General features: G+C 31.0%; 1 protein-coding gene across 1 annotated transcript; it reads left to right on the top strand.

The window, feature by feature from the left end:
* Positions 1–1,203: 1,203 nt before the first annotated feature.
* On the top strand, positions 1,204–16,871 carry LOC132722454 (uncharacterized). The gene is made up of 4 exons (XM_060706962.1): positions 1,204–1,645; positions 12,223–12,714; positions 15,166–15,336; positions 16,432–16,871. Exons 1-4 carry the CDS (start codon positions 1,402–1,404, stop codon positions 16,854–16,856), a joined length of 1,332 nt encoding a protein of 443 aa, XP_060562945.1. The 5' UTR covers positions 1,204–1,401; the 3' UTR covers positions 16,857–16,871.
* The last annotated feature ends 309 nt before the right edge of the window (positions 16,872–17,180 follow it).

Below are 17,180 nucleotides of genomic sequence, written 5' to 3' on the forward strand. Positions count from 1 at the left end.
CGCGGGATCACACATTATCCGAATTTTTGCCTTTTTCTTTCTTGCAAGAGGACACTTATTCCAAACAATATACGTTCTTGTGTTAAAAGAACCTGTTTTATGAATGTGGTTATATCACTTATTGGAACACAAATGACAAATTGTAGCAGATGCATTTTTGTTTTGGTAAAAAGTATTCTTAGAAGACTTAATATTAAATTTATGAAAATAAATATTGCATAATATAATGTCTGATAATTATAACTCAGGACATTTGAAAAATCGGCAATTATCTTGACAAAATACGTATTTATTAAGTTTTACCTTTGATACAACACAATAACATCAGAGACACATGAATAATAGCCTATTGGTACTAGGTACATTTTTTTCATTGATATCATGTTTATTGCACATGTCTGTAAACGCTGTATTGTCCGAGCTTTCTTGCAAGATATATGACATATATCGACCATTTTCGACCATTTTTTTTAGTTTTTAGATAAAAATGGTATATAGACGCCAGATCCATTGCAAAGTAATCACCGTGATGATACATACTGTCAACTTAGTGCCTACCTCTACTTTCGCCTCGGCAAAAATACTTTTCTCGTTTTATCTTATCATGTACTTTAATCCTTCGAGTGTTCTGATACATATATTTAATATTTCATCAGGCACATTATGCCTCAGACATTTTCCCTTTCCCATTCTTTAGAAATGTCAAACATGTGGTTAATTATGTTTAAATAATTGGTTAAGTGCATTTTAGATTTTTTACAACTGATAACTGTAGCGTTGAACGTGAAGTTATCTGTTGTCAAGGTAGCAAACTGAAAACAAAATAGTATCTTGACTTCCATATATATAATAATATATCAATTGCCAACATAACTTAAGATGAAAAAGATAGTTGCAACAAATGAGTATTTTTCGGAAACTGTATCAAAAATAAAGTTTATTGAGAAACACAAAAAATAGAAATAAAAAATGTGGGTTTTTTATGAAGCATAATGTGCCTGTAGATTTTCATAAAGAAGACATTAAACTTAAATATGAAAGGAACGTATACAACATAATATAGAGTGTAATTGTTTGAATGGTATCAGCATCTGGTTCTTGTTTATTTTTATTCCTTTGATAAGCATGTAAACTTTACGTATACAAGAATTATAGCATCCGGGAGATTGATTGATATTTCATGAGAAAGCTATTACAGCATCCTGGAAATCCTTTTTAAATAAGAAAAAACAGTTATCTTGTTTTGATGATAAACACGTGTAAACATTCTTCCAAAGCTATTTATACACTTGTATAAAAGTCGATGCAGGTAAATTTTCTTAGGAATGCAGACTTCTTCTGGAGCTTACCACGGATATTTTATACTGCGCAGTATATAGTTAGAATGAAGTTGTTTCGTCAATGAAAGCATTGAAAATGGATAAAATAAAGTTTGCAGTTATTGTTATTATTATTACAATATTTGTAAATGGCATTAATTGTGACTCTGATTGTGACTGTAAAAGTATCAAGGAGCTACAGGAATTCATGAAGAAGGATTTATATGAAAATAAATTCGAAATTTCTAAAATGAATTCCAGGCTGAGAAGATTAGAAACTTCAATGAGGTCTTTCACAAATACTAACAACAAGGCACCAAGTACAGGTAATTGAAAACTTTGTTCAATTTGTTGTTGTATGTATATAGAAGATATAGTCTTTATCCGTGTTCTTATCTGTAAGTGTGACGATCTTTTAATTGAAATCCTTCTGAGCCGGTAGGAAAATATTTCGAAAGACATTGTCCTTGGACGATTTCTGATCAAAATCATAGTAAGCCTAAGAGACGAATTCGAGATTTCCTCTTAAGAAAGATTAAACCTATGTTATGTAAATCATATATTCATTAGTTTGTATAAGGCTCATAACGGTAACATGACGGTTACATTGAATGCGAAAAACATGACTCGAGAATCTAGCTCTCTTTAAGATGATTGAGGCATTTTGTAGTACTATTTGTTACTTAATGTTGAGACATATTTTAGGTATGCTGAATAAACCGATAAAGTTAGATATTTAACACTAAACAACTTGATTACCATATTCAGGTATTTGAGCGATAAGATGATTAAACTTAATCAGCCTGAGTAGGCTGTCAAAGGCTTGATCTTTACTGTCAATAAAGGAAACAGACCTGCTGAAAGAAACACACATCTATTGCGATGTTGACATTCAGGTAGTGTTACATAGTCTAATAAATTATTTCACCAGAAATTTAGCACCTGTAATATCGATATAACTTTATCTTCGATAGCTTAAATAATTTGATTCACTGAATGCTATCTTACAACTGTTTAACACATTTGTCTACCAACGTACTGGTTCTAACTCAGATTTGAGAATATGATGCTTGTTCTAAAAAGATCATAAGATCGTGACATGATACGCTCATAACCTTAATATCTCGCTGTGGAATCCTTACGTATCTCCATATGCGTGCCGCATAATAGATCTAAATCAATACGAGGAATCCTAAACATTGAAAATCCAAGCCAATCATGCCTAAAAATCCAACCTTCACTGACTAATTCTATGACCTAGCTGCATGCATTAATTCACTTTATTTGTTATTTTATCATTACTTCTCTAAACCGTTTTAGCCTTTCAATACCTATTTGAGCAGCATGAATTCAGAAAACAACACATCAAAGCACTTAAACGACAAAATTAGGGACTAATCCATTTCCAGTGTTAGATATACCGTTTTTTTTTTCGGAAAAAAACGTTTTTATTTAATTTCATCATCGTTGCAATATATTTTTCAAAACCTGACATAAAACTCTTTCTTTTGCTTTTTGTACTTATAAGTATATGTTTCGCATGTTATAAGATAGCTAGGTTATTATTCTCTCCTATCGTTATCAAAAGCAAAAACTTTCCTGAAATATTTATATTGACGACCTTAGAGGTTGTATGCGCTAACTCAATTCCTTTATTTGATTTTAAGTTACATTTAATGGTACCTTTAAAAACCTATTCCCAATATAGATTTCCACAACCCCAGGTATCTGTATGCACATCTATTGTGTTATTTTCACATTTTTGTGCTACTGGTTTACTCAGTGAGTACAGATACATGTGTATGAACATTGTATGTCCGCATCGCAAATTAGACGGAGAACAAAAAAGATACTTCTTTACATAAACAACTTTAAATACAAATAGACAAATGACCCTAAGGACGGTCCAATAGAAAATAAATAATATTTGGAATGACTATAACTTTAAGGAAAAATTCGTAGATCCAAAGTCATGATATGACTTTTTATAAAAGTTCTCTTATGTTTGTGTCTGGTCATTCCTGACTAGATGTTAATATATATAAAATAATGTTATAATAAAATGTTGCAAATTTGATAAGCTTAGGAACACCTAACTGGTCCCCGATCATAAACAAGGGGTATCATAATACCAAAATGTTCGTTTTAGTCCTTAGATTACGAAATTGGATTTCATTTTCTCATTTTCCCGGAAAGTGCTGGGGGACTAAGAACTTAAGAAAACAGAACACCTGTGAGACTTGCCAAAAGGTTCGGTATTTGGAAGTTTCCGGAATTCAAAAGTTCGGAATTATCTGAAAAAGTAGAAACATTGAACACCAATTGTTTAAGCCATTATGAAAAATTTAGAAAGCTCATTAAATTCATACAATGGAAAAAAAGATGAAAATTAAAAAGTTACAACTGCATTGTATATTAAATTTCATTATCACTTGTAACTAAAGATGTTAATACAAAAGCATAATTTCATGTTATACCAGCTATCAATAACCTGTATTTTTTGTTTTTCATCACAACATACTTCTCATTTTTTATTGTTCACACTTAAATCAAGTGTTTTACATGCTTGACAAGTTGTAATTGTAATAGGTGTCAAGATAAATAGTTTCTGCTAATTGGAAGATACTGACATTTTGAAGGTTTTACAATCTCAATTATAAAATTCCTTCACACCTTTTTCAATTTCCGGATTTTGGAAGTAAATTTGAATCGATATAGCCCAAATCTTACCAGAAAATCGTTCGGAATTCAGAATTTAGAGGTTCCGGAATTCAGAGGTATGTATAACATAGAAAACAGAAGGAGAAATTTCGAGATCCTGAAAAATGTTCGGATTTCAGAAGTTTCCGGATTTTAGAAGTTCCAGTATTCAGAAGTTACACTGTATATTACTTGAATTTTGGCATTTAAATTTAAACTTATCAATATTTATTTTATTTTTGTACCTGTTGAGTTCCTAAAATGAAGTGTTAATATGTATTTCTAATATAATTAAATTTTTAATGATAAAATTAGAAAATAATTACGAAAAATATCCGGAAAATGCTGTTTTATAAAAATACTTGAGCCAATTTCTTATTTTTGCTCTCCATTTGATTAAAGATTGATTTCTAATAACTGATTTTAAAGAAAAAATATGTTAAGCTCGACTCAAAAAATTATAATAAAAAAATTAGGTAAAATAAAAAAATAATAAATAGAAAATAGAACTATTGTTACAGTCATGTCGGTGTTGACTTTGCCGTCAGCAAACTTTAACCGTAACCATTACTTTTTATTGTCTTCATACTTGGCAACAACAACTTTTAGGGCAAGACCTTTAAGCAGACAAAACTAACCTTGACCTTCATTCATAAATGACCTTGATCTGTAAGGTCAAATGTATAAATTTTGCTTTTTTTTTTTGCTGATTTTTGCCATAAGTGACAATAACTTTGTATTTTTAATGGATTGTCTTCAAGCTTTAATATAATAATATTATTAGGATAGACCTTCTAGTTAACCAGACAAACCTTGATCATCACTTATAAATGACCTTGACCTTCAAGGTCAAATTATAGAAATTTTCAATTTTTTGTTGTAACTGGGTATAACTTTGTTAATAATAAATGGATTTACTTCATGTTACATAACATTCTTTAGGATAATACTTTCATGTATATTTTATTTAAATTGACCTTGGCTTTTTATGACATTGACCTTGAAGGTAAATTATTGAATTTCCACGGATTTTGCTACAATTGACTGCAACTTGGTAACTAAACAATGGATTATCTTCATACATTGACAAAAGAATATTTTTGACAAGACCTTTTAAAAGGTGAACTGACATTGACCTTGAATTTTAAATAGCCCTGACTGTGAAGGTGAAATTATTAAATTTTGGTTAAATTGTCATAATTTTGTTATTTATGTACGGATTTTATTTATACTTGAACACAACACTTTTGTTATCAAAAGATTTATTTGATCAATACGATGTGACATTGACCTTAAGCTGACCATGACTGTCAATGTTAAATTAATGGAATTTTCTTTTTGGTTTTGTAACTAGCTATATCTTTGTTATAATTTATAAATTTATAACCTTTATTTTCAGACACTTTTAGATCAGGACCTTTATGTATATTAAACTGAAATTGACCTTAACTCATGAATGACATTGACCTTGAAAGTCAAATAATTGAATATTTACATATTATCAAATAATTGGCTGTAACTTGGTTATTTAAATAATGGGAAACAACCTTTTGGACAAGACATTCTAAAAGGTTAAACTTACCTTGACCTTTAAATGACCTTAACCATCATGGTCAAAGTATTGAATTTTGGCTGTGGCTCTTGCAAAATTCAAAATCTAATACATGTATTTAAAAATTTTATTTAATTACATTTTATGGGATAGTGTGTACTTTAAGTGGGTGGGTGAATACTGCAAAAACCTTAAAATAAATTTATTTTTGACTACTTAAAAGACTTAAATATATCTTTTAACAAATTTCAGAGTCAATGCTGTATAGACAATGCGCTAATTGTAAAATATGAAAATATAAGTATAATTTCAATTATAAAATGCTTAAAAATTAAACAGCAAATATGTTTACACGTTCTTTATTTATTTTCCTTCCTTCATGAATGTTTACACATATCTTTCTAGCATATAATGTTCCAGTTAACCTGGTGGAGGAAGACCTCAGATGCCCTTCCGTGCATTATTTCAGGCACGAACGAGCACCTGAGAAGAACCTCCAACGTTGCGTAAGCTAGCTCAGGACAGCTTCCTAACATGAAAGAATCCAAAGTACCTGTCGGGATTCGAACCCACAGCGGTGAGGGGCAAATGGTTTGAAGTCAACGACCCTAATCACAAAATTGTCAAACAATATATGTTAATGAATAGATGGGCTAGAAAATACTATATTTTACGATGTTGCAAATTGATAAGTTTCGAAATGCAATAAGATCAAAATTTTTATATGTTGAACTGATTTTTTTGCATCGTTTAATCCAATGTAAATGGTTTTTTTTTCTTGCATATCAGACGGATGTATGTGTAAGTTTGATCCATGCTGGAGGTTAAATAAGATTAGTTACATGCTGAAAAGAACATCATTTCGGCAGGTTTTTAAGAATGAAACTGCATGCCATAGGTTGATGTCTTTCCACATGTGGCGATGAAGTTGTAATACATGTACATATGTTTTTGTAATAAAAATAGTAATGGAAGAATTGACATTTATTTCCATTAAAAGTTAATTTATTGAGGTTAACTATTTAAAATATGATAAAATATATCATATTTATAGAAGAAAGACCTGTTTGCTGTTCAGATCGATATATCTGTCTCTATGTACCCGCCCATGGGCTACCCAGCAAAAAGGTGGATTTCGTTAGGTAACCTTAGGACGGATATTACAGTCCGAACTACTGCATGTTACAGATATTATCATTCTGAAAAGCACCTGCTGTGCTTATTTTTATATAACAATTGTTTGTCATTGTCGAAATATGAGAATATGCTACTTATTTTAAAAAAATAATTCGCTCTATGCGCACAATGATAACTTATACCAGACATGCATAAAGGGATACATTTTTTGTGGATTAAATTAAATTGATATCCATTATAGTTAAATCTTAAAGGCCCATTATGCATCATAAATGATTTCATTTTTATTTCTCAAAAAGCTTTTTCATGTTGGTTTTCTTTTAAAGTATCCAAATAGGTACTCATTGGCTAATAACAATAACCAGAACCATCTTTTCATCTGTTTGTTTTTGGCAATAAGTACTATTATAGTGTATGGAAGTCAAAATACTACATTGTTTACATTTTGCTACTTTTATGAGAAATTATTTCACACTAAGGGCTACTTTGATTAAGTAACGAGTACCTAACATTCTCTAAAACCATTAGTTAAACATTATAAAATTCATGTTTGCCCTTTCTAATAAATGGCATAATGGGCCTTTAATCAATAAATAATGAAGGGAACTATTGGATTCTGTATTAACCATTTCAACTATATTGTGCAGTGCCTTGATGATTTGTTTGTGTGCTAATTTATTTTCCTATAGTTTGCTTTATGTGAAATTTTATATCTAAGTTTCTAAAATGTCTTTAGATCAGTTTTGTTCACTTTTTGTTTTGCAACTTATTTATTACCCCCCCCCCTTGCCGCTTAGGGAAAGGGTTATAGGAATCTGTTTGCAAAATATCGTGTCAGCTCCACTACGTTCCAGCTGCTAATACTAGTTTTTAAAAGAGGGCCATTATGGCCCTGTATCGCTTACTTGAGAAATATTTCTGGGAAAGGTCACAATTCTACGATCCAAAGGTCAGTAATAAGATCACATTAAGTTGTCATTTTTTAAAAGGTTAAACATTTGTATATGTCCAATAAGCAATACAACATGCCAAATATCAAAGCATTTGGCATTGTAATTTTACAAAAGAAGCTTAACATATGTTTTACTATGTAACTCTACTAAAACTTAATGACCTTATTAAGAGTAGACTTTTGACTCCAAGTGCAATCCTTATGTTTCTTTTGAAAAGGACTCTACAAAAGTAATATAAACCATGGTTGTGGGGTAACAATTGGCCCTACCCAGGGGGTCACTTAGTTAATATTGACTTGAATATAGGAAAATAAATTTAAGTATTAACTACAATGCTAAAAGCTTAGACAGATATTCATCATTGGGAATTCTAAAAGATATCTCTTTAAATCAGCTAGGGTAAACATGATAAACCCAAGGTGACCTCATTTCTGACTTTAAATCAACACTGAACAATTAAAATTAGGACCTTTTCAGGCAGTATATATCAGGCGAGCGGGCCAGGGCCATCAGGCCCTCTTGTTTTCTTATTTATCATGGAAAATACTAACTTACAATATTACTGCATTTCTAAACATATTTGATAAAATGATGCAAAGAAATTTCAACATTAATTTCAATAGCTTTAAATTTTGTGTATCTACCCCATCCACACAGTTACATACTAAAAGGACAATTTAAGTAGAGCACATTTTCGAAAAAAACGAAGCCTAATTCTTAATGTCGGATTTTATATTTAATGATAAAATATGCATTAAATATTTTGAGGGAAAAAAAGAAAGTGCAAAAATTGACTGTTAAAACATTAAGTGGTTTTAAATTGAAGAAATTACTTTTCCTCATATTTCACACCTTGGGCATTGTCTATTCAGCAATGACTCTTTAATTTTTTATAAAGAGTAGATTCAAGTCTTTTAGACAGTCAAAATATAGTAATCTGGAGTTTTTTTTTAATTTAAATAAAATTATTATTGTACCCCACCCACTTAGAAATCGATTATCCTAAACATTATACTAAAATGATTACTTTCATTGGTACATTTTGTTTGTAAAAAGTTGTTTTCTGTAAATAAGTCACATGGAAACAAATCATTATTGATTTGCAAAAAAAACAACACAAAAAACGTATAGCACATATTAAAAAAGCAACAATTTTATTAAATATTTCGCCAGGATTATCTGTTTTTATCTTAATAAAACTAAATTTAAGGAATATTTTTTTTTTATTTTAGAATGTTTAAAACAGCTATGTTTAATATTTAAATGCTGGTAAATTTAAGTAATAAATAATAAATGGTGAATTTCATATCTTTGGCGGCCATCTTGGACGCCATCTTGGATTTCATAGTCCCCCAGCACTTATGGCAAAAACGAAATCCAATTTCGTGATCTAGGGACCATACTTAACATTTTGGTATATGAAACCCCCTGTTTATGATTGGGGACCGGTTTCTCCCCTAAAATAGCGATTTTTGGAGCCTATATGTCTCCTAAACTGAGGTGATTTAAAAGATAAAAGGGAATAAGCTGTTCATTATCAGGAATCAAGGTGCATTTTAAGTAAAATTAAAAAAATTAAAGTTTTATTGGGAAGTTGACAAACTTAAGAATCTCAATCTTGATTCAAATAAAAACAACTCATAAAAGCAAACATATTCAAGACAAAAGAGGAATCAAGGAAAGAAAAATGAAGGACATAGGACTTAGGAGTTAGAAGAAGAAGAAAAGCATACAGAACAGAGTAAGGTTTGCTTTAGTAGATATATTAGAATTAAGTATAAGAAATAATTATTTTTAGATCTAAATATTAGTAAAAAGATATTGAGAAGTGTCTTCAGTTTGGAATTATTTTTAATGCTGTTCGATCATTAGTGATGTTTTTTCAATATTTTGCATGGGCAATAAAATAGCCTTTATTGACGTTTAACTATTTTGATATATGCATAGTGATTTACCATAATATGGGTATTTGTAGACTAAGCGATGTGCGTAGACACCTATAAAATAGAATATCCGAAACCCGGAAGCAAGGATTTGTGGGAGTGTCATGGGGAATTCTGAGAAAACTTCTTGAAAATACGCATTCTTGTGCTTTTTCAAAAGTATTGTACAATACCAAAAGTTGTAACAAATAAATAAGAAATAAAGAACAAATGTCCGTTCCGACCACTCTGTATGTCTCTTTAGTCGGTGATGAGTACATATCTTCAATTGAACTTTAGTATATTTTAGTTGTTTATCTGTTAATGCAATTTAATCAGAGTTGAGATTCTTATAATGTAAAGCTTCTCAACATTAATCTCAATTATCATTTAGAACCAAAAAAATCAAACACTTTTACTTTTACTTAAATTAATAAGGCATCATTTTTCAGTAGGTGTTAACAGTTTGCTCGCAAACACACAACTTGATTTGACTTCAGAAATTTCTGGCTAACACTCTACTGCTTAAGTATAATCCTTACTTTAGATTCCCCTTGTCTAAGTATGCTTTTGAGGTTTTGTGTTGCAGATCTATGTCAGATAGACTTCATAACTGAGCCTCACAGCATACTCGAAGGCATATTGTCTATGTGTTCCGGGTCGTATTATCTATACGAGCAGAAAATAGTCTGAGACGAGATTTTCGCTTATTTATGTAAAAGATAATAAACTAAATCATAGTGAAATTTAAAAAAGTCTTAGAACAAATATAAAATTTAATAAGATTTTATTTGATTAACTGTATTATGTTTACTAGCTGAAATCATTGTCCTAATCGTTTGTCAAAATCAATAAGCCAGATAGTTTGAGAATAAAATTATAAATATATTTTAGTATACACAAATAATGAGCTAAGTAGCTCAAGAAAAATTGCTTCATATATCTTTATACCCTGAGATATAGGTATATTTTCTATATATGGTCTGAGTTTAGAGCCTATCTATAAGAATTAACCGCTCGGTGCAAAAACGCTACAAAATGTTGTATAAGATTGTGATTCAATGGCATACTTTGATCTTGTAATCAGCCGTTTTTGCATTGCATTTAATCAGTATACAATGTATAACGTGAATCTCACATGTACATGATGTATGTCTACAATGGATTGTGTGCTTACAACAGATCTGTTCAATTTTTTAATGTAGCTCTCGTATCGGAATTGAATAACCCACCACGTACTTTTATACAAGAAGTATCTTTTTTAAAAAAGATACTCGGCCGAAGTAAAACTAGTTATGTTACATATGTAAATTCTTAGTTTTCAATGCAAAGTCATATAGAAGTGCGTGCATAGTTTGTATAACAATGGCATAATAATTTCTTGCATGGTTAATAATCTTGAAAAAATGCACTTTAAGATGTATGTAGTTCTAAACAAACCTATCGAGTTTCGGTAAGTGAGCTCAATTTCTAAGACTGACATCTACGCAGTAGGTAGGGCATTTATTTCTATAAATACTTGATCAATAATTGCAAAATTATATAAGAATTAAAAACATTATATGAATTGAACACATTAATAATCATATAATATGTTTAACATTTATTGATCATCATAAACTAAAAGCACCTGATAAATTCTTATTTTATTCTCGTAATCTTGTGTAAAATAAACTCAGTCACGTTTTACGTAACAATGAATTGTTTACTAGATGAGATCTGAATGCAAGAAGTATTGATAAACAGAATTTCAATATCTGAGCAATTTGTCTAGAGAGTTAACTAACTATCCTTTACATTTTATTTCATAATGACAATAACTATCCTTTACATTTTAGTTTAGAACTTTCTAAGAATGACAGGAACTATCCTTTACATTTTATGTTGAATTGCCAATGAGATTCCCAGATTTTGGTTTATTATTTCAAAATGACCTATGAAACCCCTTTTTTATATTCAGATCATCCCTTATAAATTTTACAGGAGGTCAAACTGAAAACAGAGCGGCCTTCGGCCGGAAAAAAACATTTGCTTTCCTTAGGAACTAGTGATTTTCGTAGTTTTCATTGTTTTTTCTTAGCAACCAGTGTCTTCCAACGCAACCATTTACTCCCTAAAGTAACCGTTAACATCTCTTAGCAGCTAGTGAATTATATAGCAACCATGGACTTCAATAGAAGTCAATGACTTTCCTTAGTAATCGAAGACTTATGTAGGAACCATAGATTTTCTAAAGCAATCATTGACTTCTCTTTATAGTCAGTGACTTACTAAACAATCGTTAGATTTCCATAGACGTTACCATTGACTTTTCATAGCATTCCGTGACTTTTACAGCATAATTGACTTGTGTTTGCGCTAAGTGAGTTTCATCGCAATCGTTCTTCTTAAATAATAACCAGTGACTTCCATGCTAACAAATAATTAACTAGAGCAAGGTATTTTTTAAGATGTGCACTTTTTTCTAGTGCAGATTTAATCATAAATATCAGGTTCAATAAATTGACGGAGTTCATGCTTTTCATTTATACAAATGAATATAGAGTATCCGTTGTTAAACAGTATCTATTATCGCTTTGAATATATCAAAGCTGAGAAGCTTGTGAGCATTAAGTTATATTGCGTTTTTGTTTTGACAGAATCCGGCGAACTATCAACATCTGGTGTAAAAGGCAACGAAACTCAAGAATTGTTAGAAACGGAAATTGACGATGAGATCAGTACGGGCGTTACGAACACAACAAGCAATATAAAATCGGAAATTTTAGACCAAATTGAAATGAAAGTTACGTCACTTTCTCTTCAAGTTCAAGATCTAAAGAAAACTAATGCTGTGTCAGGGAAGGTTGTGACAAAAACATTATCAGCAGAGAAAGGCAGCCGGAAAAAGTTTGAGTTCGAATTGACAAATGCAGTGGAAAACATAAGCAATTCTGTTAGTGAAATGAAGATTGAAACAGAAAGCCTTATGAACAAAAGTAGTAATAAATTGATTGAAAGATGTGACAAATCATTTAAGATGATAAAGGAAGTTATAGTGAACATTAACCAAACAATCAATGAGAAAATTAACAATATAACCGATTCTTTAAACAGTCTTACAGAAGAATTGGCTGACGCTAATAAAAAAGGTATATTTCTAAGCGATCCTTTCAAAAAAACACCGGATTTTTTCGTTCAAAATTATTTTCTAAAACTCTATTTCGTTATGGTAACTAGTTACAATAAGGTTTAACAGTACTACTTTGATTTCCTTTTACTGAAAACAAGGTAAGTGTAAGAATCTTATAACATTATTCAATGTTTCAATAACCTATTGCAAGTAATAAAGCAAGTTTGACTTTTTTTTAATTGATTTAAGCTTTACGTTTGGGAGTGAATGGTATGATATCAGGTATCTGCATATTATTTTAATAAAACGTTTTCTTAAAACGTTAACGAACCTTACTTGAAATGAATAAAAAATGACAAGATAACATCCTCTTCTTGGTTTTATTGCAAATATTTTAACATTTAAAACCGTAAGCAAATAAAACTATCAAACAGTATAAGTCGACAAGAAAAGAGGCAAAATTAATGTGTGATACCTTGATATTTTAATTTCTAAAAACAGGTTTGACTTGTTGAATTTCTACACTCGTTGAGAAACAACATACCCAAAGCCAATCCGTATTATTCCAATAACGATTTGCAAAATGATACATATACATCTATGCTGTTAGAACACTAGGTCATAAGCTTACAAAAATTGATTAACAACAAACGAGTAACAATAGCAAACGAACGGAAATTATGTGTCATATCTCTCATCATCTGAGCTAATTACCAATGCCTTCAGTATATGGCAAACATTTCCCTATAATACAAACAATTTCTTTGAAAAAAAGATTTTTAAAACATACAAATAAATGTTTACGTAGGCATACTATGATATGTTAACAGAAACATCAGATTCGTATAGTTTTTGAAAATAGAGAAAGAAAAACAGAATTCGTCAAGAAAGTTTAAAATGGCAAAATTGAAAATATTGTAAGGTCGGTTTGATTGAGCCTGTTCATGGACGGTAGTGGTAAATGCAAGCCACCGTTAACGCCCCTAGCACCGACTAAAGCAGAATTTAACATTAAACATAAACTGGTAAAATTTTGAATTTTGAAACATTCGCCGATGTGTTAATATGGTGTTATGTAGAACATTTGATGTGCCAAATTAGTGTCATTCCTTAAAAAGTGGCATATAGTCCAAAGTTAAAAAAAGACATCCGTGCGCCCTAGACGGAAAAACAATGGTTGAATAGTTAACAGGATCAGTGAAAAGGGGATCAGAGGTTCTGAAGCTTTCATATCACGAATTAGCTGTCAAAAGACAAAATTAAAAAGCAGGAAACATATTTTAAGGGTGATTAAACAGTATACAAGTTAGGTATACTGGAACACTCGACGAGAGAAATGCCAGATTGAAGAGAACTAAAAATACCTAAAACATGCACTTACAACAATAATGTCGTAATGTATGGTCTCCAAGTATCGCAAATATAACGTTATCGAAAATATAACATTCTAATTGAATGTATTGGGAGACTTTTTACTGCCACACGTCAAAAATAACACTGGAAGCCTCTACAACAACCCCATAAGGTCAGCAATGAAAATGCAATATGGGTTATCATTTGTTTGCAAACATTTTTGTAGATCTTTATACATGTTTGCAAATATTGGAACCGGGCGTGTATACAAATATTAAAGTTGATATATGCAGAGAGATTTCAGCTCAGCTCTCTTTTATCTGAGGTGATGTTAAACATTTTCAAGGCAATGTTTATTTTTATTTGAAACATAACTTTTTGGTTGTGCGTGTGTACTGTTACGTTATGCATCATACCCTCTGGAGTAAATACATCCTCATCGTTAGAACAACACTCTGGTGAGGCATCCATTTGAAAGTGTCTACGCTCAAAAATAATTACGTGTGATTTCCTGAATAGGTAGATTCACAAACTTTAAAAATACATAGCTGAAAATGGAAAGCTCCGCTGCTGACCAGTGCAGCTTACTGGTTGGTAAATATAATCAATCACCCGGAAATCCAACCCAATAGTGATCCGTTCCATCGGCAAGATATTGCAGTTCATAACGTCATTATGGCAGTAGATACATTCAGTGTGTAACAATCACCATTTTTCGAGACGACATCAAAAACAGTAGAACTACATGTAGCACATCTTTTACAATAATCTACTATTCAGTGTTCTGCTCTATGTTATAATAAATCCTTTTCAAATTACAATTAACCAATGTTATGCACATTCAGACTCTGACGCTGTTTCAAATTGCGTCTGTTATCTTGCTTTATCTTATCTATTTTATTAAAACCCACTTCATTACAGAGAAATGCTAGAAATGCTTTACTCCCTTGACAAAATCGAATATTATCAGCATAATTGTACAACACATAGAACGGCTAGAATACATTTACAATAAAATATGTGTACGCAATTTAAAATTGAAAACTGTTCGCGGCATTCATTAATTTTTAAAGCATGAAAAACTTATATGTCGTGTCAAAAGTTTTGTTATTTCCAGTCGATGGTCAGTGGGCATATTGGTCCAGTTGGACCTCGTGTAGCGTCTCGTGTGGCACTGGAATGATACTACGGACAAGAAGATGTACAAACCCAATGCTCGAAAATAATGGAAAAGATTGTTTTGGACAAAGTTTACAGAGTAGTAGATGTTATAAACCATCCTGTTCAGGTAAAGAATTATAGGAAAAAAACATTCTAGTTGTGATTGCTTCAAAAATTGAAAAGTGGTTTCTGTTTCTAAACCAAACGTCTGTTTTTAGCACTTTTTTGTTCACTCTGTTTCTTTTAGGAAATTGAAACTATTTAGAAAAAAATATCAACCATAATATAAAAATGATCAGAGCATGGGTTTGAGCTTTTATAAACATAGCATTTAATTTTTGATTATTGTCGGGTAATATGTTGTGCTTTTAAAACACTGGTGTAATATTTTATAGTTGTTTCTATTAATTCTATCATTTAAAAAAAAATCATAATATTAAAAAAGATATCTCTGCGTAAAGCATATTTTAGTATCTCTATTTAGTCGTCTTATATCAAAAGCACCATCCAGTTAACTCAATTAGTAGACCGTTGGACTGTGTATCGGGAGACATGAGTTCGATTCCAGGACTCGGCATGTCACTTTCATTGTGATCGATCACGAAATTTTTCTTACATTCTCTAACGTTGCCCTGGTATTTACAGAAGTACAATCAGTTCCTTGCGAATGTGAAGGCACTAGCTAGTACTAGTTAACTGCTTTACAGCTTCTCCGGGAACTATGCAATGACTGAGATTTTCTCTGGTATATTTAAAATTGCTTACTGACCTGAATCATCATCACCATCTTTAGACCAGAGAATTATTACTTAACGTGGATCAACATAGATCTCATCAAAAGTTAAATGAAATAATCGTGATTTAATGGGTTTTAATGTCCCTGCGATTGGAGTCACTTCGTATTATAATTTTTATTAATTAAAACATGTTCTATACATGTGTAATGGATGGGTCTCTTCTCATATTATAAGGCTTATTTGATATTCGGGCGAATTTTGCCAAGCTTATGTGGTGCTTCTGATGTAGGAAATGAGACATTTCATTTCCAATGGTTATTTTTGACTATGTACTCTATTTTCGGACAATCCATAGAATCTACTCTTAATGTTGTTTGTTTGATTAGCTCAGTGGTCTTAAATATTATTTCCGAATTATTACATATAGTATTTATATCATTTATTATTTGCCAAAAAATATTTGTATAATATATATTTTATTTTAGCCGGAATGTCTGCTTTCTCTGTAAAAGAGCCTAAGTCCTACACTAAGATAGACCGCGTTGATAGACTGACTTTTTCAAGATACATTTACCAAATTGGAAATGATTTTAGTCCCTCAACTGGAACTTTTACTTGTTCTATACCTGGTGTATACTACTTTTCTGCAACATTGGTGAAAAAACGGGAATCATTTAGGGTTGACCGAGTTTATTGTAGACTGTACAATGGTGGAGAGCATCTGGCTACCATATCACTCGATCCAACTGACGATGATACAGACAAAGGAAATGCTGCTATAACCCAGTCTGTCGTAACTCATCTTAAAGTTGGGAACAAAGTGTATCTTACTGATTGCATCAGTCAACCAAGCAGAAATATGGAAGATTGGACCACTTTTACCGGATTCCTTATATTTCATACCGATTAACTTTTGAATTCCGTTTTAAAATAAAATATTAATATTGCTTTTGTTATCAAGCTGTGCACTTAATGTCATTACAACATATTTAGTCCCATTTGTAATAATACCAGGTATTAGCCAATGTAGATAAACAATTATTGCGTATGCTGAATGATATGTCTAGTCAAATTAATAAACCAAAATTCTAAAGAGTAAATTCATGTTAGTGTTAAATCGCTCTTTTGTGAAACCTATGAACAAATGTGCAAGAACAAGACTTATCATTATAATTAAGTATTATACATGTGTGTATTATTTTACTTTAGAGTAGATTGAACTCATTAAAGGGCA

Source organism: Ruditapes philippinarum, unplaced genomic scaffold (assembly GCF_026571515.1).
Source record: "Ruditapes philippinarum isolate M1 unplaced genomic scaffold, ASM2657151v2 ctg1716_1_1_1_1, whole genome shotgun sequence".
Lineage (NCBI taxonomy): Eukaryota > Metazoa > Mollusca > Bivalvia > Venerida > Veneridae > Ruditapes > Ruditapes philippinarum.